General features: G+C 43.1%; 1 protein-coding gene across 1 annotated transcript in view; it reads right to left on the bottom strand.

The window, feature by feature from the left end:
• Positions 1–22,510, bottom strand: part of shank2 (SH3 and multiple ankyrin repeat domains 2) — a 135,137-nt gene that overhangs the window by 99,860 nt on the left and 12,767 nt on the right. Inside the window, exons 5-8 of the mRNA XM_022746879.1 lie at positions 14,982–15,133; positions 13,974–14,141; positions 11,536–11,652; positions 5,821–5,898 (exon numbers count right to left, since the gene is read on the bottom strand). Of these exons, the coding sequence (XP_022602600.1) occupies positions 5,821–5,898; positions 11,536–11,652; positions 13,974–14,141; positions 14,982–15,133 (515 nt within the window). The remainder of the gene's footprint in view (positions 1–5,820; positions 5,899–11,535; positions 11,653–13,973; positions 14,142–14,981; positions 15,134–22,510) is intronic.

Here is a 22,510-nt window from a genome sequence, read left to right as displayed (position 1 = left end):
ATAAAAGAGGATATTATCGTCCACACAGTTCTCAGATGACATGATCGGCATGCAGCTGCAGGAGAGACAGAGGTGTGGAGACGGCTTATTGACAGCAGCACCAGGTGAGCTGATTGATCAGCTGCTGCTTGTTACGTAATCGTACTTACATAACAACTACTAGTTTGAAGTTACATCCCTGCTTTCTTTCACTTTTGTGACAAAATCTGACATTCCCTTGAGGAGATATGGAAAATACTGTGTTCACAAGGCCAAAACCATGTTTCATGAGGTCACGTGACCTTACCTTGACCTTTGGCCACCGAAATTCGTAATCAGTTCTTCCTTGAGTCTAGGTGGCCGTTTTTAACAAATTTGAAGGAAAAACTCCCTCAAGGCATAAAGGAGATTTATTGCGTTCACAGGGCCAAAACCACGTTTCGTGAGGTCACAGTGACTTTGACCTTGACCTTTGACCCCCAAAATTTTATCAGTTCATCCTTGAGTCCTAGTGAATTTTTGCTGCCAAATTTGAATTCAGTCGAGGTGTGACTGAGATATCGTGTCCACGAGACCTGCCCGCATCACAGTTTTTGTCAGGGTCTAAGAACTGAAACTGAAGTGTTTTTTTCTCTTGTCAGTGGATTCGTTCAGACACAGTTACTGTTGTCTCTTACACCATCAACTATTTAGTCACAGACTTCTTCAAAAACAGTTGGACTCACAGAGTAACGTCACCTCTGCGCTGAGAAACGATGACGTAACAGCAAGCCTGGACGTCTTCCTCATGTGACTGACGGCTGTTTCCTGGCGGCTTCGTACGAGTCTCTGCGTCTGACCGAACAGCGGCGACAGGAAGCAGAGAGCTCCACAGGGAAGTCTCAGCTCACTAGCACAGACCTCTGATTGCAGGATTTTAATCAAGCCTGAAGCAGCAGTGGATGCTATCACCACATCCCGTGACTTCATTAGATTTTTCTGTTCACCTGTCTCGGTTCTCCTTCTCCTCCTGGACGCTGACAGTGTTTTGTGAAAGTTGGTCCAAAGCAGAGAGGACACAGAGCAGCAGACGACGCCTGTTGGGACACTTTCAAATTTGAATTTAATTTAAAATTGATGATTAGAAACCAGGTAACCAGTACACACTTGGAAACACAGTCACAATTTTTTTCCCTCATTATCATTCAGCCACCCACCATCACCACCACTACTGCCATCACCACCATCACCGCCCCCCACATCGTTTTTTTTTTTCCCTTCCCTTCCTGTTCTCCCATGGTTGTCATGGAGACAACAACGGTTGTGTATTAGCCACAGAAGTAAACCAGGGGGGATTGAAGGAGGTGGGAGCGGGCCGTGTGGAGTGGCTCGCAGCCAAGTGGAACATCGCGGAGGCACAAGTCTGCCAGATCAAAACCAAGAGGGGACTCTTCAGCTGCTAAAACGCTCCGCCGTGTTCAGCAGCTAGTCGCTAATGTCTGTCTGTCTCCTGTTTGGTGCCGGACACGTGCTGCACAGTTGTGTTTTCGCAAACTTTGTTATTGCTCAAACAGCTGCTTTGTGAGCGCCTGACACTGATACTGCTAAAATAAAGCTGAGGGCGAAAATGAAAAACAGACACAGAGTCATTTGATCCGTTTGTTTAAAGCTTCTCCAGTGTAAAGGTCTCTGTCCATGTGTAGGTGTGATTATAGATCAGGTCTAGCTTCTATATTAATACTGTGAAAAAGTATCAAAGCCTCAGTCACAGAGAAATGCACACAGCCTGATTTCGAAACTGCCTTAAACCAGCCCGCAGGACTTCTGGAACTTGTGATGTCCAACAAAGCAGTAACGCCCATGACCCACATCCAAATTCGGATTGGTTTCTCTAGTTTTACCTGATCTCTTTTTTATGATCTCAGACATGAAATCGAGAGGCTAGAGATTCTGGATTAAATAAACACAGAAAAAAGAATATGAGCTTTAATATGTCCTTGGCAACGGACTTAAGGTGTCCACATACAATGGCCAATTTTGTGAATTAGTTTATTCATGTTATAGTTGTCTTTATGATACCGACCTTTAAAAGAATTTTGCTCCAAATGTAATAAGCATGGAACTGGAGCCTGGGGTGATTAGCTTTAGCTTAGCATAAAGACTGGAAGGGACCTCTCAACACACAGTGTAAAATATAGGAACTTCAAGATAAAATTGATATTATTGATAAGAGCAGCTTTAATCAATTATGTTATAAGTCGTGATTTTTTTCTGCAAAACATCAGTTTCCGATTCTTCACAGTTGCAGGATTTTTGCCCCGTTTACCTCTGAGTCATTTTATGTTTCAGGTGCTGCTGCCTAATAATTCCCGCTGAGCGACTGCAATGGGGGGGGGGGGTGGAGAGTGGTTTCCCTGCTCGCATCTCCTGGGCTGCCGTACTCAGCAATTGTTGCTTATGGCACCAAAACTCAGTTGCTCATTGGAATTTGGGGGGGGGGGGGTTAAGTCGACCAAAAACTGACTCTGTTAACATTTACAGATCTATTTATACGTTGATAAAAAAAAAAAATTACACAACAAGATGTCTGATTCCGTACACCGAGACTCTGGCAAGACTTTGACAACACTCATTACTGTACCAGCTGACATGGTCATGTGGTGGAGCCAATAATAAGGCCAGAGAAGAGAAGCAGATGGGGAAATCATGTCTGACTTACAGTATGCGCCAAGGGCAATGGGAAGAATAAGACAATGTGTGTGTTGTGTGTGTGTCTTGTGTGTGTGTGTGTGGGGGGGGGGGCAGGATATAAAGGGGGAGGAAGGAAGTGGAAAATAGACAATTGACTGTAATGAGGAGTGGAGAGAGGAATTAGATTTAGAGGTGTGACATGGGAGAAAGTGCAGGAGAGACGTAAAGAATGTGGAGATAAAAACTGAGAGAAGGGAAGAAAGGTAAATGAAATGAGGCTCTGAGGAGGATGAAAGGCTCAGAGGAGCCACGGAGGTCAGACCGGAAGAGATGCAAACACTGCCAGGAAGATAAAAAAAGAGGAGCTGGAGGAAGTGGAGAGGATGGACCCGGTTGTTAGAGGATTGTTAAATAAAGTAAAATGAATTTTTATCTCGTTGAAAGCCCTCCATCCAGAGAACAGGAAGAGGAGAGGATGATGGGAGTTTTTCTGCACTCAAATTCTTTTTCCTTGTCGTACGCAAACAATGATCAGGCTGCGCACACACACACACACACACACACTGAACTGACACATGATATTATCAAATGCATGGCCACACTCCCACACAGTGTCCTAATTAAGAGCACACGCAGCAGCGCAGCGTAAGCGTGCCTCATTCAGAGGTGGCAATCGCTGTTTATTAACATTTGCACTCTGCAGTTGTTAATTTAGCCTCTAATGATTTGTTTCTCAGCAGCTGAACCGCACGAGCGCAGAGAGTGACCACTCTGCAGAAAAACACTACACAAATACCAGAGCACATGTGTATGTACAAAGGGATTCTCATAAGCAGCATCTTAATGAGCAAATGTAACGACCTACTGCAAACACCTTGTACTACATTATGCTCCATAGTAAACAACAACTGATATGGTTTATCTTCCCTGCTGCTTTAGAGACACATTTCCAACACTCTAAAGAAAACACTAACATACAAAAACTGATTACACTCAGACTGTTTTCTGAGTGATCAATAAAAATATAGCAGATTTCAGGTAAAAACACTCAGAGAAACCAAATCCTGCAAGGTTTGGATGGTGGGTCCAGGTGGGCGGGGCTTGGTGACTGCTTTGTTGTGACATCACAAAGTTCCAGAAGTCCTGACGGCTGGTTTTAAGGCTCAGTTTCTGAATACAGGCTGTGTGCATTTCTCTGTGGACTGAGGCTTTGATACTTTCACAGTATTAATATAGAAGCTAGACCTGATCTATAATCACACTACACATGGACAGAGACCTTTACACTGGATGGAGCTTTAATGATGGATGAAACGACTTTGTGTCGCTCGATGTGACGAATCATCACTGATGTTGTATTTTCTCTCTCTCCTCTAATCGGAGCAAGTCTCTGCAGCCAGGTTCCAACATCTTGTAAAATGCCTTCCCAGAAGAGCTGTCCACAAACTTTTGGCCATGGTGTGCACAAAATCCATTCTGCTACACACTTTTAGCAAGTTTGTGATAGTTCTTGAGCTCCTGGAGTCAAGTGGTGGAGAAGTTAATGTGTTGTAGTTCTTCTTCCCTTTATCTTCTTCTACTTAAAGTTAGTGACTTCCTACATTTCCCAGAATGCCAACCGCTCAGAAAAACAGGCATAAACTTGTTGGATTCAGCTCTTGGCTCTGTGTGTAGGTGGAGAGTGCAACAGTGATAAAGATAGTAAGAGCAAGGGAGCGAGTTTTTCCCACTTGAAAACAAGTGAGAGTCCACAGCATGTCTAGTGCTGCTTGTTGTTCTGCTGCTGTCAGGAGAGGAGCTGCTGTTTGTGTCGCCTCTACAACACATTTCTCTGTGTGTGTGTGTGTGTGTGTGTGTGTGTGTGTGTGTGTGTGTATGTGTGTGTGTTTGTTCAAAGTTGGTACAAAATGTTGTCTGCAGGAAGGAGCTGCAGCTCTTTACCTCTGAGGGACTGACAACAACACCTGATGTTTCCATTTCCTGTGAGGAAGAATCGTCTGCTGCGTTTCTGTGCTGCGTTCAATATGATCATCTATCGACTTTCATGTATCACCATGATATCATATTAGTAAGGTGATACAAAACCGTGTTGTCGCAACTGATAACTTCAGCAATGCTCTTGTTTTACAGGCCTGAAGAGAGACGTCTTACATAACAGCTCATTTCACCATATTGATCTGTGCAGTGTCACCAAACAACAAACAGCATCAGCAGTTTCCTTCCAACTGAACTTTTCTTTACATCCACACTGTAACTGTTTTTAAAAATTGAGGTAAAAAGATGATTACCCTCAAACGCTACAGAGCAGATTATTGATCCTGCACTTCAATAAAAGTGAAGTGTCACTTGGAGGGAAACGAAGCTGCAGGGGAACATCAGCGAGGAAACGGAAGATAAATCTAGGCCACGGCTGAAAACCTGAACGCTCCATCACTGACTAACACCCCGATGTGGTCTCCGCTCGGGCCCAGGCTCACCCCCTTCATGAAGCGCTCCAGCTAATGAAGCGCTCCACTGGAGTGGCTGTGGAGGACAGCCGAGGACCCCGTGGGACTGCCTTTCATAAACGCCCGCCTGAATACGGCTCTTTTGTAACTCAGGCGGAGGTTATGAGTCAATCATGGCAGAGAGGAAGCTCCGAGCACTGCTGGGCTGTTTTGTTTTTTACCCCTGCTGAAGCAGATTCACTTCAGCCATTGCAAACACAAACACACAAGCAGATACACAACACCTGCTCATACAATTATGCACACACGCTCGAACTTTAGCACTTCCTGTACAATTGTGCATCACTTTTATGTGCATGATCACATGAAAACCTTCTAACAGCAGGTTCGGTGATTCACACACACACTTCCTCATCCTCACTGCAGATAATAAACACGCCGTGTTCTCTAATAGTTAGTGAAGACACCCGCTCTCCTCTCGACACTGTTTCCCTCAAACAAATATTGGCCGGGAAGACATTTGCAACAATCCCTGGTTGCAGCTGACCTTGACCATTTTGCACACTGTTGCCATGGTAACAAATGAGACGAAGAAAATGTGCTGCTACTAAAAACGTTGTTTGTTTTTTTTTTCCTACACTGAAAGCTGAACAATAATCTTAAATCGTTTACATGCAAATTGTTATGAAGATGAGATGTGTGTTTTTGTTTTTTTTGACTCTACCTGAAATGGACTCTGGCTGTTGTAGTTCTTCACTTCCTTGTCAGCTCCACGAACAAGCAGCACTCTGGCACAGTTATCCTGAGGAGGACAGAGAGAGAGAGAGAGAGAAATGATTAAAATGAAGCTGAAGAAACGACAGAAAGAAAAAAAAAAACACTCAACACTGAAGTCCTTTAATTCTCCTACTTTGTTCAGGAGAGAGGAGGATGATTAGCTTCCAGTCACATTTAGCAAAATTTCCCCCAGAAGCAAAAAAGAGGAAGTGAGGAGAGCAGGAGCTGGAGAGTGTGTGTGAACGTCTGAACATCCCAGCACTGACACAGGAATATGAGGAAAAGACAACAGAACATCTATTACCTATATCAGGAATGGAGCTTCACTCGCTGTTAAGTGTGTATCTATTGCTCCACTCAAAGAGAAAGAGGGAGTGAGGGCGAGAGAGATAGATAGATAGAGAGAGAGGGAGAGAGAGAGAGAGAGAGAAAGAACAGAGAGATGGAGAGTGCTGAGGGGTTTGAATCTACTGCACAAATCGCCCACAAAGTGCTCAACCACGCATGTACTGTGCACACACACACATGAATATAAATACTTTTTTTAGATCCACAATAAGCTATTGAGAGTTGAAACATCGCTCTGAGTCTCAAACAGATCCTGATACACAACCACAATCTGTGCAGCGCTGTTAGTATTACAAACATCTCTGTCATTAGACGTTTAACATCTTATTTTAAGACGTGCATCAGTGTGTTATTTTTACTCACGGACGTTTCCATCTGGAGTGGAGCAATCCCACGACATGGTTTTTTTTTTTATATACAGGCTACATTTATAATGAAGCTTTGAGCATGGAAAAGTGTGACATATCACAGAGCTGTGAACTGAAGCAGAGGCATTTTTACAGTCAGAAGATGATTAGAAGAAGAAGAAGAAGAAGAAGAAGAAGAAGAAGAAGAAGAAGAAGAAGAAGAAGAAGAAGAAGAAGAAGAAGAAGAAGAAGAAGAAGAAGAAGAAGAAGAAGAAGAAGAAGGGACTGGAGATGATTTAGATTTATTTATTTTATTGTATTTTATTCTAGATCCACATCAGCCTGCGCTGTAACAGTGGCTCCTCTTCCTCTTCTGCGTGAGAGGTCAAACTCTGCGTCCATGATGCTGAGGAAGTAGCAGCTCGGACACCATGAAAACTTTAGCTTCAAATGGATTTTCCTTGTGCGTTTCATGTTGTGTTAGTGGCTGACGGAGGACGGTCCTCGCACACTCACTCTCGCCAGACGTTTTTAGTTTTTTTTTAAAAATGTTTTTATGCAACATCCTGCGCTGGAATCTGCTCAGAGTACTCCATCTATCAAGGAGTGAGAGCTCATGAATATTTATCACGTACAGTAAAACAGTCTAATAGAATAATCCAGGTTACATCAACCCCCTCTGTTTCACAGATGCAGCCATCATTATCACTGCCTCAGCCTTCCAGCTTTAAATGATGTGCCTGGGGATGTTCGATATTATTACTATTGTCAACAAATCCCATTAAATTACCAAAACCAATAATGATTGATCCTACAAATAAGTATTTATCTGATATAAACCTGACATGTTTTATTCCTTCCCTGATTGTATGTCCATAGGATCCCTGTTAGCATCCAGTGGTTAGCCTTCCTGGGGTCCTCGTGGTTCTTCATGACTTAAATTTTGACTTTTTTAATTATTTGATTTTCAAGGATACATTTGGTCATACATCATATTTTCCCTATTGTCAACAAATCCCATGAAAAGACCAAAACCAGCAATGAATGTCTTTTACTAATAAAAGTTGTGTTTGTGTAAAAAAACTCACGAGAACGCAAAATGTGGATTCATCTGCAGCTAAAAATAGTCCCCAACAAATGCACTATTATCTCCTGTTTGAGTAATGCGTGCTTATTTTTGTCTTTTCATTGCGTTTGTTGAGAATAAGAAAAGTACACAATAATCGCAGCCTCATTTTTAAGAATTGATTTTATTGATTTTAAATTAAAGGTTCTGTAAACGATCGTCGTGCCACTGCTGAATAAAGTTTCCCTGTGAACACGAGAGCCAACAAAAAACAATCTAGACACAACAATTAGCCCACGCTAGCAATGCTGTGATATGCTCCACAGCAATGTTGACCGTTAGCTAGCTAGCGATAGCAACATTTGCCGAACACACACACACACACACACACACACACACACATATATATATATATATATATATATATATATAATTCAAAAAAGTCTTGATTGATGGACTGATCCACTGAAACAGGCCGCACCAATGACACTGATGGAGCCAGTAATGACACTGATGGAGCCAGTAATGACACGGATGGAGCCAGTAACGACACCAATAAAGCCAGCAATGACAAAGATGGACCCAGTAATAATACTGATGTAGCCAGTAATGACACTGATGGAGCCAGTAATGACACTGATGGAGCCAGTAATGACACTGGTGAAGCTGGTAAAGACTTTTAAAACAGGATGTTTTGAAGAGGATCTGAGCTTGTAGTCCTCAGCCCAGTCCACTTATGATCTGGTCTCATGTCTTTGTTTGTCTGAGTGGAGGGAATTTTTGCAGGTCCCTTTCACCTGAACGCTACACTATATCATCTCACCTGTGGGTGGAGCCTGTGTGTTTATAAACGTGGGGAGGACTCACATGCACTAACATGCACATGCTACCAGACCGGCTACCCAGACCAGAGAAACTCACATTACATCACACACAGAGGGGGTGCGACTTCATTCTCTGTTTAGGATGCCATACATCTTTAAATAGAAAACAGTTGTTTCCTGTTGTGTTATTGTTTAAAATCTCATTTACAGAACCTTTAAAACTGAGCCTTTCCCTCCTCCATGCACTGACACTGATGCAGCATTTCATCCCTCTCCTCAACACTCTATATAAGCAATAAATGGAAGATGGTGCGAGATTAAGACCATTTCCTAAAGGTCAAAAGCACAGGGGACCTTTGCTACAGAAACAGAATTATCTTTCTTAAGTGGAACTAAATGTTTGACTTGATTCAAACACACTAAGTCTGCCTTTGATCCGAAGCCAGAGTTCTGTTCTGAACTGGCCACGCTCCAAGGGCAGTGTGTAAAGTGGTCTCAAATGAGTGGCTGTACAAACAAGTGTTAGAGGCTGCTGCTGACCTTTAGCTGGAGGGCAAACTGACAGGTTTAAGTGAAGTGGTCTTTGAGATGCTTCAACGATTCTGTGCACATTCAGTTACTGGATGAGGCTGGTGTTATTTTCTTATCATTGACCAATCCCACGAAAAGATGAAAACCAACACGTTGTTAGTCCGTGTCTCGATACTTTCTCAGTTCCCTCCCCTGAAGTCTTAAAAAACAACTCACAAATATAAACTTTTATCATTAAAAACTTGAGGTAACTGTAGTTTTTAACAAACGTTATTCAAACAGAGGGAAACTGTTCATTTGTTGGGGACTATTTTCAGCAGCGGACGAATACATAGTCAGAGTTCTAGTGAGTATTTGGGGCAGCAGGACAGTGTGTGTGGGAATCACCTGATGGAGTCAATGGAGCTGTATGGCTCAGACTAATAAAGTACCTCAGGCTTTATTACACACACAGTAATTGGTGTTTTTCCTGGATTAGCTTATTTAAGAAAACACAGAATATTGTCAGATTTGTCCTAATTATAGAAGCTGAATCCAAGATGGCGCAGTCAGACGCAGCGGCCCCACACTCTTCAGGCTTTGGCAGTTGTTTTGTTTTCATTGTGTTTCTACACTTCTTTATTCTGGCTCTCCTGCACATTGACAAAGAGCTGCTAAACTGACTTTTGTTGTTTTTTTTAACAATGACAGTAAAAATCTATTCTATTCAATTCTATCTGTAGAAGAAATTCAAGTCATAGGTGGAAGCTAACGGAGGAGGAAGCTACACTCAGTGAACCCTGGGGTTAGGAGCAAATCCCAAACAGAGGTATCAGGAATTAGTTTTCATGCAGCTCCATGATATAAATTCACACATAATAAGATTAAACCACATTTAAATCGTTGACTTTCCACATCAACATTGGAACGTAGATTTCACCTGAGGTTCAGTCTCACAGTTTAACTGTTTAAGGTAATTAGAGGCAGACTGTGACTGGGCGGTGGCGTTGTACTCTTGGGGAAACTCAGAGCTGCAGTGGCCTCAAAAACACAAGCTAGTATGATAAATAACATGCAAGGAGAATTGTAAATAAATACCCCCCCCCCCCCATGGGAGAAAGGGAACAAAGAGTTGTTTTGGCGTCGTCAAGGTAACGTGATGTGTCCCATTCCCCTTCATACCATTTTGAGCCCTTGCAGCCTCCCACACTCACTGATCACTGACCAGGTGACCAGGTTCAGGACTCAGGTGTTAGCGGGACATGAGTGAAATGAGCTGAAGCAGCTGAGCAGCAGCCGTGATGATCAGAGCTGAGGAAAGGAGCTTCAGTGCTTCCTATCTTGCCGTCCCCACAATTCCTTGTCGCAGCAACGTTTAAAGTGACGCACCGTTGTAGTTTCACCGCGGCAGAGCCACGTAACTATAGAAACAACAGAGCAGCTGTTTTATGTTTGTGACTCGATCCAGAACTGATGGAAATCCTCGTCTGATCGACTGAACTCCAAATCCATAGATAAATATTTCTTCTCTTTCAGATCTGTCCGGTTTGGATTCATCATGAAGAACAACAACACACAACACAAACATCTCCCACTGTGTGAAGCACTAAACATGAATTTTCTCTATTTAACAAATGCATAAAAATGTCAAAAGCGCCGCCAGGAAATTATAAACTTATGTCTGAATAAAATTTATTCTGGTCCTTACTGTTTTATTGAATTATCATTTTAATGTCTCATCTTTCTCTGCTTGTGTATTCCTTTAATGTTTTCTTATTTCAACATTTCAGTCCTGTCAGTTTTGTGTTTGTCGCTAGGAAAGGAAATGTGTTATTAAGTTATATAAACAAAATGTCTTTTCCTAAGTCCTCATGAATTCTTCTTCACATCTTTCCTTGACCTTTTCCATCGAGATCGAGGAGACGCGGTCAGAGAAGAGATTATTTAGCCTGGGAGAGATGAAAACACTCAACAAACACGTGTCAAGGAATAAAAAACTAAACACAACATCGTCACTATGACAACAATCAGCTGTGAGAAAGGAAAACAAGATGAGCTGGTTGTTTTTAAATCGCCAGTTTGGATAAAAACTCTCCATCAGTCCCGGCGGAGCGCTGGTACAAACATAAGGAATGAGTTTCCTTCATTGTTTACACACAGGTAAATCATTTATATCACCTCAGCTGTTCGTCGTGTGTTTCCCTCTCAGATGTTTTCTGTTGTTCTGTCAGATTTCACCCTCAACTAGTTCATTTAAAGCAACTTCTCAACTTTTATTAGTGAATAATTAATAATCAGAATGTAGTTTGACTTTCGAGCCCGTCAGTGATTAATGAGACACACACACACACACACACACACACACACACACACACACACACACACACACACACACACACACACACACACACGATGCTCCACATTTCTGCTGGAAGAGCTCAGCAGCTTAAAATAGCATCAGGTCGATCCAGTGGTGGTGTGTGCACCTAAACACACACACATCTGTGTCAATGACAGAAACGCACACACACACACGCACGCACGCACGCATGCACGCCCCTGCTCACCTGGTTGTACAGGGCACAGATGTGTAGAGCGGTGTTTCCCGAGGCATTCTGGGCGCTCATGTCTGCTCCGTAGAACAGCAGATGCTCCAGGTGTTGCACGTGGCCATGACGACATGCCTGTACGCACACGCACACGCACACACACACAGAGAAACAAAGTTCACTGTCAGATAAAGCCTTCGACGCCTCCCCTGCCGCAGTGAGAGGGTTTGAACACTAGATGTCAGTGTGCTGCAGAGGAGACAACATCGAGAGGAGAAGCAGCTGCAGCCTGAGTTTGAACCCCGTCATCAGGAGATGGAGGGAAGGACGAGACTCAACAATAATCTGATAAACACGTGTGCGACTCAAACACAATATAACGCACATTTTCACAACAGCAGAACATCCATCAGGGCGAGAAACAATTTAAAACACAGGCTGCTGCTTTTATGAGGCAGTTTTCTCAGTAAATGTCTTTAATGTTCTGGGGTCATGGCGACAGTCAGCTGTTTAGCACAAGAGGGAAAGGGGGGGTTATTTAGAAACGGCCTATTTACACCGTGGCTTATTTCAGAGACGGAGACGTTTGTGCAGGAAGGATAATAACTGAAATGGCTGCTTATCAACCAGAGCAGTTCACAGTGAGAAGAATTCATCATCATCATCATCATCATCATCATCATCATCATCATCATCATCATCATCATCATCATCATGTGAGCAGAGGGACCCAGGCAGGAGGAACATTAGGTTTGATTTGTCTCGACTGTTTTTATGGTTTTAGTTCGACATGAATCTCATGTCAGCTGCTTCAGAGGATTATATTTAAATGTGTCACTGTGCAGACTGATGATCTGACATCTGTAACATCTGTTGGTTGTTCTGTTCATTTAAAGTTATAATCTGTAACTTTCCCACATTAAAACGTCTAAAAACAGTCAGACTTGTCTTCTAAACGTTGTTGAGTTGTGTTCTGACATTATCTCAAATGTTTCCATCAATTCTGAAACCAGAGAAATCTGATTTTCTTCTGATTTTAATCACGGTAACGCTCCGTGTCAGTGACATCACATCCTCTTTGTGCTCGTGTTGTGTTTGACAGAAAAAACAGTCACATTTTTATGATTCACTTTTTACACCTCGGTGGTTTTCAGCATCATGTTTGAACCAGATGAAGGATTTTAGTCGTTGGACGTTTGGATCTGAAGTTATCAGAGAAACAAGCTGAGGACATGTTGGACAGCTCAGCTCCCAGCTGCTGGAGACGTCCACTTTTTAAAGTGAAACTGTTTTATTCAGAGATTCTACTGGTTTTAATCCCCTGGTCTGTTTATGGAGAGGAGGAAACCTCTGTGGAGAATTCAGCTGCTGGTAAAAACCTCCTGAACGTCTGGTTCATAAGTTATTAAAGAAACAATCAGAACAAAGGTTTAGCATCAATCTCAGCTCCAGCTCTTCCCTGAGTCTCTGTCCTCCGTACAGCGTCGCTCAAACTCTGACTTTAAATGTGAAACTGCTTCATTCAGTGTTTTTAACAGTTATATTCACCGGGTCTGTTTGATTTCCTGAACCACTGACACTGAAGGAATCCAAACCGGGAGGAGATTAGACAACATCTCCCATGATCCAACGCTATTTCATGACATCACCCAACGCCGTCTTTTCTTATCGTTCTGATTGAAAGAGGCAGAAGTTACTGACTCTGTGTTCAAACATTAATTTCTCTGGCACATTTGTGCGTTTGGTTTTTGACAAACAGACCTCGGCACGTTAAAGTCTGCGACTGAATTATATAAACTTGAGTTTATTTTCACGCCTCAGATCATCACACAAAATGTGAGAACAGTTGATTTGGCGAGGACACGGCTGTAACAGGATTTATTGTCATTGATGGTGAAGTTTTTACTTCTTCACAGAATACTGTGACCAAAATGACGTCGGGTGATTTTCACATGAACAAACATGGATCACTATAAATACTTAGAAGAGGTCTTTGATGGCCCTGAGGCATTCTGGGTGCTCGTGGCTGCTCCCTGGAGCCAGCGGCAGCCGCTCGGTTGTTCACTGTCCTGTCTGACAGCTGATTGTTATCGTGTCTGAAACGGGACAGATGGGGAAGGCAGAGATTTTGCAACTCGACAGGAAGAGAGATATGAGCAATCTGATAAAGCTGATGGCCTGAACGCACGCGCACACACACACATGCACGCAGCAGTGTGTGTGTGTGTGTGTGTGGAGACGCTCTTAGTTTGTCACTGCTGCAGGGTGGCTCTCTTTAAATGGCTTTATCTACTTCAGCGGGGAACAGCTGCCAAGATGGTCGCCCACAGCCGGAGAAGGCTGCGTGTGTGTCTGTGTGTGCTTTAGTAATGCTTTCACAACACAAGCTGTTCCAGCTGAACACACTGCCAAAAACCTCTCTGTGCTCCTGTGTGTGTGTGTGTGTGTGTGTTTACCTGGTGAACCTCATGCCAGCCGTTCTCGTCCTGGCAGCAGACTGAAGCGTGGTGGTTCAGCAGGAGCTCGCAGCAGCCCGGGTCTCCACCCACCACCACACTGTGGTACAGAGGAGTCAGACCGCGGCTGTCCTTGTAGTCTGGAGATGCCCCCAACTCCAGCAGCGTCTGAGGACGGACAACAGGTGTGTGTGTGTGTGTGTGTGTGAGTGTGTGTGTGTGTGTGTGTGGGTGTGTGTGTGTGTGTGTGTGTGTGTGTGTGTGTGTGTGTGTGTGTGTGTGTGTGTGTGTGTGTGTGAGGGGGTGAGACGGGGGGTCAAAAACATACAGAAAAGGGACGTTTGATTTATTAAGAAAGTTTTGCAGCCAATTCAGAATTATAATCATAACTATCATCATCATTATTATAAACTTTATTTCTAAAGTTCTTTAAAGCTCCTCCAGTGTAAAGGTCTGTGTCCATGTGTAGTGTGATTATAGATCAGCTCTAGCTTCTATATTAATACTGTGAAAGTATCAAAGCCTCAGTCCACAGAGAAATGCACACAGCCTGTATTCAGAAACTGAGCCTTAAAACCAGCCGTCAGGACTTCTGGAACTTTGTGATGTCACAACAAAGCAGTCACCAAGCCCCGCCCACCTGGACCCACCATCCAAACCTTGCAGGATTTGGTTTCTCTGAGCATTTAAAACTACACTGAGATGGTTTTTGGTTCTTAAAACCAGAAATGCATCTTTTGGATATCAACAGAAGAGGAAAATATGGGACCTTTAAAACTAATGTTACAAACTACAAATGATTAAAATATCACAGCTGCTAAAAGTTTAAAATGAAACACAAGAAAGAAAACTGTGATAGTAAATTACCTGTTCATTAAAGTGCACTGTAAGGTTTTGCTTGTCTGACTGATTTATGTTGCAAACATGAAGTGGAAACCATCAGGCTTTTATTGTGAAATCCAGCAGCATGCAGGTGAGCAGGTGTGAAAAGTGTTCCCACTCCTTTACCGTGAGTGTGACGTGGTTCTTGGACCTTGCGGCTTTGTGGAGGGCGGTCATGCCGTCTTTGGCCCTGAAGTCCAGGTGAGCTCCTCCGTTCCTCAGCACCTTGATCATCTCCACCACGCCGTCAAGGTGGGCGGCAAACGTCAGGGGGCACTCTGGGAAAACAAGCCAGACACAGACTTTATGTCTCCCTAATGAGGAGCAGAATAACAGTCATAATAATAATAACAGGTTTTCACAAGCTCATAAACAAAATCTAATAATACCCTGATCTGAATTATCGCAGGTAAAAGCAGCAGCTCCAGAGACTGATACTGAGGATGTGACGGCACAGTTTGTTTTCTGCTTTACGATCCACCTGGGAAAACACTGCTTGTATTCTTCTGTTTGCTTTGTTTAATGTCACACTCTCCAATTACGGGTAAACGAGACGCAGACATTTAATATTTCATGAAGCAGCATCAACCAGGGAAAACACGGTGTCGTTAAGAAAAGATTATTATTTTCTGGAAACTCACAGGTTGAAATGAACATTAGCTAGAAGCACCACAGACATGTCTACATGAGGGGAGCCTGGTCCCAGGGAAGGTTGCCTCAGACTCACCTGCTGCTTCCATCCACACTCACACAGAGTCTGACTCTGTAATTACAGCTGTGAAACACGCAGGTGAAGGATTTGGCAGCTCCGGGGCTAAAAACAGTGATTTCATTCTAAATTAACTGATCCTGTGTTTGTCTTGTTGTTGTGAAGTCGAGGGTGATCTGTCGCTCTCTCTAACAGCGTCTTCAGTTTTATTGTAAGACAGGAAATCTTCAGTTTATCCTGTGGAGACGCCACCCGCCCCTGTAGATGAGGATAATCGAGACCACCTGCTGAGAGGGCAGCGAAGGTCTGAAGACTTTCACCTGGAGAAATGCTGAGGACAGACCGTCTGCAGTTAAAGAGGCTGTTCTGACGATCTGTGAAACTCATTTATTTCACGTCTTTCCATCTATTTCTTCATTTTCTTGCCATTAAAGATTTTTTCTTTTAGTTCTACCTCATCTGATTTAAGGGTCTGAGGAAAGTACCAGTCAGGTTCAGGTCTTAAAGCTCCATATTTTCTTCTTCTTCTGTGTTTTATTTGAAGGGTTGATCCATAAGAAGATATATTTGTAGTTTTAAGAACCAAAAACCATCTCAGTGTAGTTTTAAATACTCAGAGAAACCAAATCCTGCAAGGTTTGAATGGTTCAGGTGGGCGGGGCTTGCTGACTGCTTTGTTGTGACATCACAAAGTTACAGGAAGTCCTGACGGCTGGTTTTAAGGCTCAGTTTCTGAATACAGGCTGTGTGCATTTCTCTGTGGACTGAGGCTTTGATACTTTCACAGTATTAATATAGAACCTGGACCTGATCTATAATCAAACTACACATGGACAGAGACCTTTACACTGGGGAGCTTTAAAGATTTTAACTAGGACTGTCAGGACATCCGATTTTCACTGCATTGTGGCCAAAAGAATTCACGATAAAGATATTATCCCGATATCTATAGAAAATTTGAAGCAAAACAAACCAAAATAATTATGCTATCGGTCAAATTCTTCTTGAGCTTTGCCAAGAAAAAGGAGACAAAACACACAAACAAATGAATTAGACTCAGATACAAGTGTCAGGAGGTGGAGAGAGTCTGTAACCATGACTACAAAACAAAAGAGAACAATTACACTTAATGGATGAACTGATAAACAAAAGATACACAAACACCCCTGATGTAAACACAGGCAGGGTTCAGGTGTCTGTGTTCTCTGTGTGTTAAGAAGGTTAAAGAGGAAGAGGAGTTAGCATGAATGATGATGACACACTGACTCATCTCAGATTTCTCTCCTGTCGTTGATCAGGTTGTTATCGTCTCTACACTGATGTTAAAGAGGCTGAAAGAAGCAGGTCAATCATCCGTCACAACTCATTAGAGTTATAAAAAAGAACTTTCAGGTGATTAAGACATCACTGAATATTTCAGTCTGAATGAGGTCATCAAAACAAGACACTGACACAACTCATGTGTCCTCATTTCACTCCTCTAGTACATAGTCTTTTTTTACAGTGTACTGTTGAGCCAGCGGAGTCGGGTAAAGTGCAACTTTAAAACAGTTCATCCCGGAGAAACGGCACAAAGTGGAGCGTCTTTAACTGAGGGAACATCTTTGGTCGAGTGGGGAACACTAGTGAGCCTGGTGCTAACATGAGGCTGTTCTCCTAATTTGATCAAGACATGAACAAAATGATTTAAATTTCTTTTTGTGCACAGAAGAAAAGTTCATGCTTGAACCATTGTTGAGAAATTCAATATGTTTCCCTTCAACACCCAAATGTACGGTGGCCCTGAGAGCTCAGGAAGTGTTTCCAGGGGACACTGAAAAGTGATGAACCAGTCTGGGACTTTGAACAACAAGTGCAGGTGTCCCTTGGAAACACTTCCTGTTGTGTTGTGAGTATTTGCAGCTCATGTTGTCAAACTGATGAAGATGTTTTCTGAAGTTGTTTGTGTTTTGTCTGTTTGAGTTAATGAGTTCATAAAATGGACTTTAAGCAGCGACTATTATATATATACTATTATATATACTATATTCCAACACGTTGCCGTAGTGACGGAAATCAAAGATCACTAAGCAACATGTAACAATGGCTACTTCACTTCTTCAGGAAACTGCGGACGCTCTGAACGCTGACACAATACGTCTCTTACAATGACCCGAGAGCTCTTGATATTTGCTTTAAAGACAATTTAATATCAGATGAGTTTGTATAAACCCGTCTGTCACTTCAGCACCACGGACAGCGTCACGGTTCCATCAACACACAGAGGATGGAGGTTTGTGCTACATGTCAGATTATCAGGTATCTTTAACAAATGCACTCATTATCCATAAAACTACTGACGGTATAACTGAATATAAACGAAATGACAGAGTTAAATGTGACAAAAACGTATAATTACTCGCTAAATCTTTAACGTATTACAGGGTACGGCGAACTAGTCTCTCTCCTGTAGTAGACAGTCGAGCTGCAACGTAAGGAAGTGTAGAAAGGCCGTAGCCGTCACTTCATCCGTCGCTGCATTGCGATAATACAGCGTACAAATATGGTCTCATAGTTTCACCAATTCACGCATTCATCTACTATTTTACTCACATGTTGCACTATTTTCATGAACCTATAGACTTCGATAAACACATTTCAAGCACCAAAACATCCACATCTGTAAATGTTCGTTTTCACAAGAGATTTGAAGAATTTCAAAAGCCAGGCTTCAGTTTTTCAGCATTTGGGCCGAATGACGTCTTTGCTCTGCGCCTCGTTACAAAAGGAGCCGAGACTGTTCTGAGAATTGTGACATAAAACACTCGGGTCTTATGTTATATGCAAGTTCCCTTTAAAAGGTGAATTTAAGAGATGAAGTAGGAATCAGGAAAATGCCGTCAGACCTCAGAGGGTTTTAATTAAAGTCTCTGTTTCCATGATGATCTGTGCTTGAACATTCAGGCAGGACAATGTCATGACAGTCCTGGGTTTCTGTCACACTTCGTCTGATGAGATTAACATGAACACTGTGTTTATCAGAACAATATGAATCAGAGTTTTTCTTGTCAACAGGCTGCAGCTTCCTCTGAGTGACCGGCTCCCACCAATATGGATTTGAATTCTGTGTGTTTGAGTGTTTTTTTATTGTGAAAATCTCCTTCCTGTGGCTGTGAGGAGGTGGACAGAACACAGAGCCCGGTGCAGTGAAACGGGGACAAAACGTTTAGCAGAGGAAACGAAACCTCCCTGTGTGCTGTGATAGTGCAACTTTCCAGCGTGTGATTAAATAATTTCTCATTGTTCTCACGTTGTAGGAGAGTAAATGGCCTCTTCTGGGGGGGTGGGGGGGTGGGGGGGTGAAATCAGCCTTGATTTTATCTGACTGTGCAGACGCGAGCAGCAGGAAGAAGACGTGTTTTTATTTTGTTTTATTTAATGATCACATGGAGAGCTTCACCTGAGCAACAAGTCCTTATCCGTGAATGTGTCTTGCCCTCAGCAATAAGGCAAACAATAGCTCTCAAAGCCCATTAAGAGAACCTCAATCCTCAGCTTAATAACCCTCTCTCCTTATGACCCTTTATTTCCCTCAATACAATACCTTTTTTTTTTTTCTGGCCAATCTCTGTCCACTCTCTGGCTTCTGTTAAAAGCACCTGCACCGCTGAGATACCCTTGACATATTCATTAAACGCTCGTAAATAAACATAATTGTGGCCGGTGGAGTGAAGAGCTAAATGACAGTAATGAGCTTTTAAACGCAGGCTGCTTCAGGTGACTGGTGAACGTCCACAGCTCTGAAATCTGTGGAGGTAATTCCTCCTCCCAGGAAGACGGCGCCGCACTAAAAGGACCCTCTTCAGAGCGGAGGGTTTCTTTTGTTCTTTCCAGAGATAAAGCAGCGAGGTTTTCCTCCTCACAGAGCGCTCTCCACGAGTCCTCGCCGGCTTATTAGTGTCGCCGTGTGTCAGAGCAGCTGAGCCTCGCACGGTTTTCAGTCCACAAGCTCAGCTCCTCACCCAACTCCCGGCAGCGCGTTCACTAAAAGACTTGTTTCCTGTCAGTCTGGATACTCACACAGCCAAGCAAATGACCAATTATAAGGCCACTGATTTTTAAATCCTACTCGTCTGTGAAGCACTAAATGGTCTCGATATGAAGCTTCCAGACCCTCAGGTTCACCTGTGGAACCAGCTTCCTGAACACCTGAGATCTGCTCCGACTGTCAGCTCATTTAAATCAGGGCTTTAAACATCAGAGTTTACTTCAGCTAATCATTAAATTACATTACTTTTAATCTTGTGTAATGTTTGTATTTGCTTGTTTTAATGTCTTTTATCATTGCAGCACTTCTTTTAAAATGATGCCTGATTTTAAGAAATCGTCATGACTTATTGAAATATTTTTATTCATTTATTTTTAAATTGCTTTTAAATGCTGTTTTTATCTTAATGTTGGATGTTGATGTTCGAGAGTAAACAGTCAAAATCTTTTGCATGAAACTCTCACCACCTCTTGAAAAGTGGGTTTAAACCATTGTGTCCCTTTGCAGCCTGAATTCATGGCGTTCACTTTTGATTTCAGTTTTGACCCAGTAAAAAAAAAATAAAAAATCTAAATCTCCACTGTTTTAAACCCTGATCTGTCTGTGCCGCTGTTCTTCACAGACATCAGAGCGTCTGTCCGAGGCTCGACTCTGTTTGAAAGAAAGATCAGAGCAGGTAGATTCTGGGTGGGGCACGGCTTTAAAGGAAAATACGGCTGTTGCTGTTACATATAAAACACTTTGTTCAGTGAACTCCAGGAATGACTTTTTGTGTTTAACTTAAACTGGATTTACAGTCGACACAAGGGGAGTCCGGGTGTAGGAGTCCGGGTGTAGGAGTCCGGGTGTAGGAAGCTGCAGTGGGCCTTGTGAACCGAATTTCACCCAATGACATCCCCTCCGAAAAAGCTGGAGGCAGCTCTTCTATACGATCCAACTCTATCGTGCTTCATACTCCCCACAGTGTTCACATCCTTTTATTTAGATTGTGAAACGCAGCAGGACTGAGCGACATCCAGGTCACTGACATTCTCTCACAGTGACGAACCAGACGAAGGTTTAAACTACTTCAATACAAGTGGTTGATAATGTACATAACTCCTGTCAAAGCTCCATCATATGTCTGATTATATTCCTGATGTGTGCACTAAAAGTCTGGAGGAAGAAGTTGCTCTATTTCACTGTGAGTGGGAGCGTCCGAAGATCTAAAACCTCTGGAAGGATGTTTGTTGTTTAATAGATGTTTTCCGACCAAAATCCCTTCAAATGTCAAACTCTGAGCTTGGAAGATATCAGGACTTTGTACAAACATCAGAACAGATTAAATATCTAGACTTCGGACTTCAAGCTCCATCACTGAGAACGTGGATAAAGGAGCTCTGGGACTGTGTCGGTCTGGAAAGACTAACTAACACCACTGAGGACGAGTGGAAGAAGATGCGAGCTCTGCTTCTCTTCCTCCAAACTCTAAATGTTTAGTGTTTCTTTTTGGTCTATTGAGGCCACCGTAGAGAGAGAGAGAGAGAGAGTTACCAGACAACACTAGCTGATGTTAACCACAGTCATGAGCTCCACCTGTCGAGTAAATGAAGTGTGCGAGTGAGTGGATGCGCATGTTTGGAGATGATGTCTTATCATTCTTCCTCCTCTGCCTCCGACTGGGAACCATAACTATTATCTCGGCCCGGTGAACATCAAACACCTGCTCACGGTGCGTTTATGGGACATTTGTGAGCAGTGTGAAGAACACACTGACATTAGGACACAGCTCATTACTCCGGGCGCTGGCTGCCCTCTCACTGTGGTGACAACACACTACACAAGGCTGCAGTGACTGTGTTTACTCAGGGTGTCCTGAACACAGGAAAGCCTCAGTCACACCTGACACGTTCACACCTGGAAGACACTCACAAACACGATCCTTCAGCGCAGCCAGAGGGCAACACACTCCACTCCAGCAGCTGTTTGCTCTCTTTTTGAACATCAGTGGTGTGTAACAGGCTGTTTTGCATGTGGCGCTCTGCTGCCGGCTCCCTCTGTGTCGTCTTGAAGGGTATTTTCCAACAACAGTGTCCGTTTACATGCTCATGATTTCAGATCTCTGCTTCTTAAAATCAGCTCAGAGCATCATCTCTCTCCAGACACAATCTCCAGGTGATTGCGGATAATCCACCGACTTCGCTGACAACAGTCTTCACAGGTTGACCAGTACAAGTAAAATCAGTTTCCAGTCTTTTCGATGTATCAGGTCTTGTATCAGGAAGGAGCATCAGTTTCAGACGAAGATGTCTCAAAACACTGGCACATGAAACCTGCAGTACGGTAGACGAAAGCTGTCACAGGTGGTGAGTGAGAAAATATCTTGGCTTGTGATTTGGGTCAACCAACTTCATGGGACCACTTCTAAGAAACTAAGACTCTGACCCAGGGCCTGAGGTGGCCCGGGTCTGAATGATTTCAGCTTCGTAGTGTGTCATAATTATAACAAGAGTGAAATGTGTTTTCTGTGGCAAGTTGCCACCGGTCTCCATCTGTCTGTCTGTTTGAATTCAGCCTCTTTAAAAGGTCCATCCAGTGTAAAGGTGTGTGTCCATGTGTAGTGTGATTATAGATCAGCTCTAGCTTCTATATTAATACTGTGAAAGTATCAAAGCCTCAGTCCACAGAGAAATGCACACAGCCTGTATTCAGAAACTGAGCCTTAAAACCAGCCGTCAGGACTTCTGGAACTTTGTGATGTCACAACAAAGCAGTCACCAAGCCCCGCCCACCTGGACCCACCATCCAAACCTTGCAGGATTTGGTTTCTCTGAGTGTTTTTACCTGAAATCTGCTATATTTTTATTGGATCACTCAGAAAACAGCCAGCTAATCAGAAGAGAGGCTCAGAGCCAGTACCAGTAACTCTCCACCTGAATC

Source organism: Seriola dumerili, unplaced genomic scaffold (assembly GCF_002260705.1).
Source record: "Seriola dumerili isolate Sdu_G_001 unplaced genomic scaffold, Sdu_1.0 BDQW01000011.1, whole genome shotgun sequence".
In the NCBI taxonomy this organism is placed as follows: Eukaryota; Metazoa; Chordata; class Actinopteri; order Carangiformes; family Carangidae; genus Seriola; species Seriola dumerili.
This window is presented reverse-complemented; position numbering and strand designations above follow the sequence as displayed.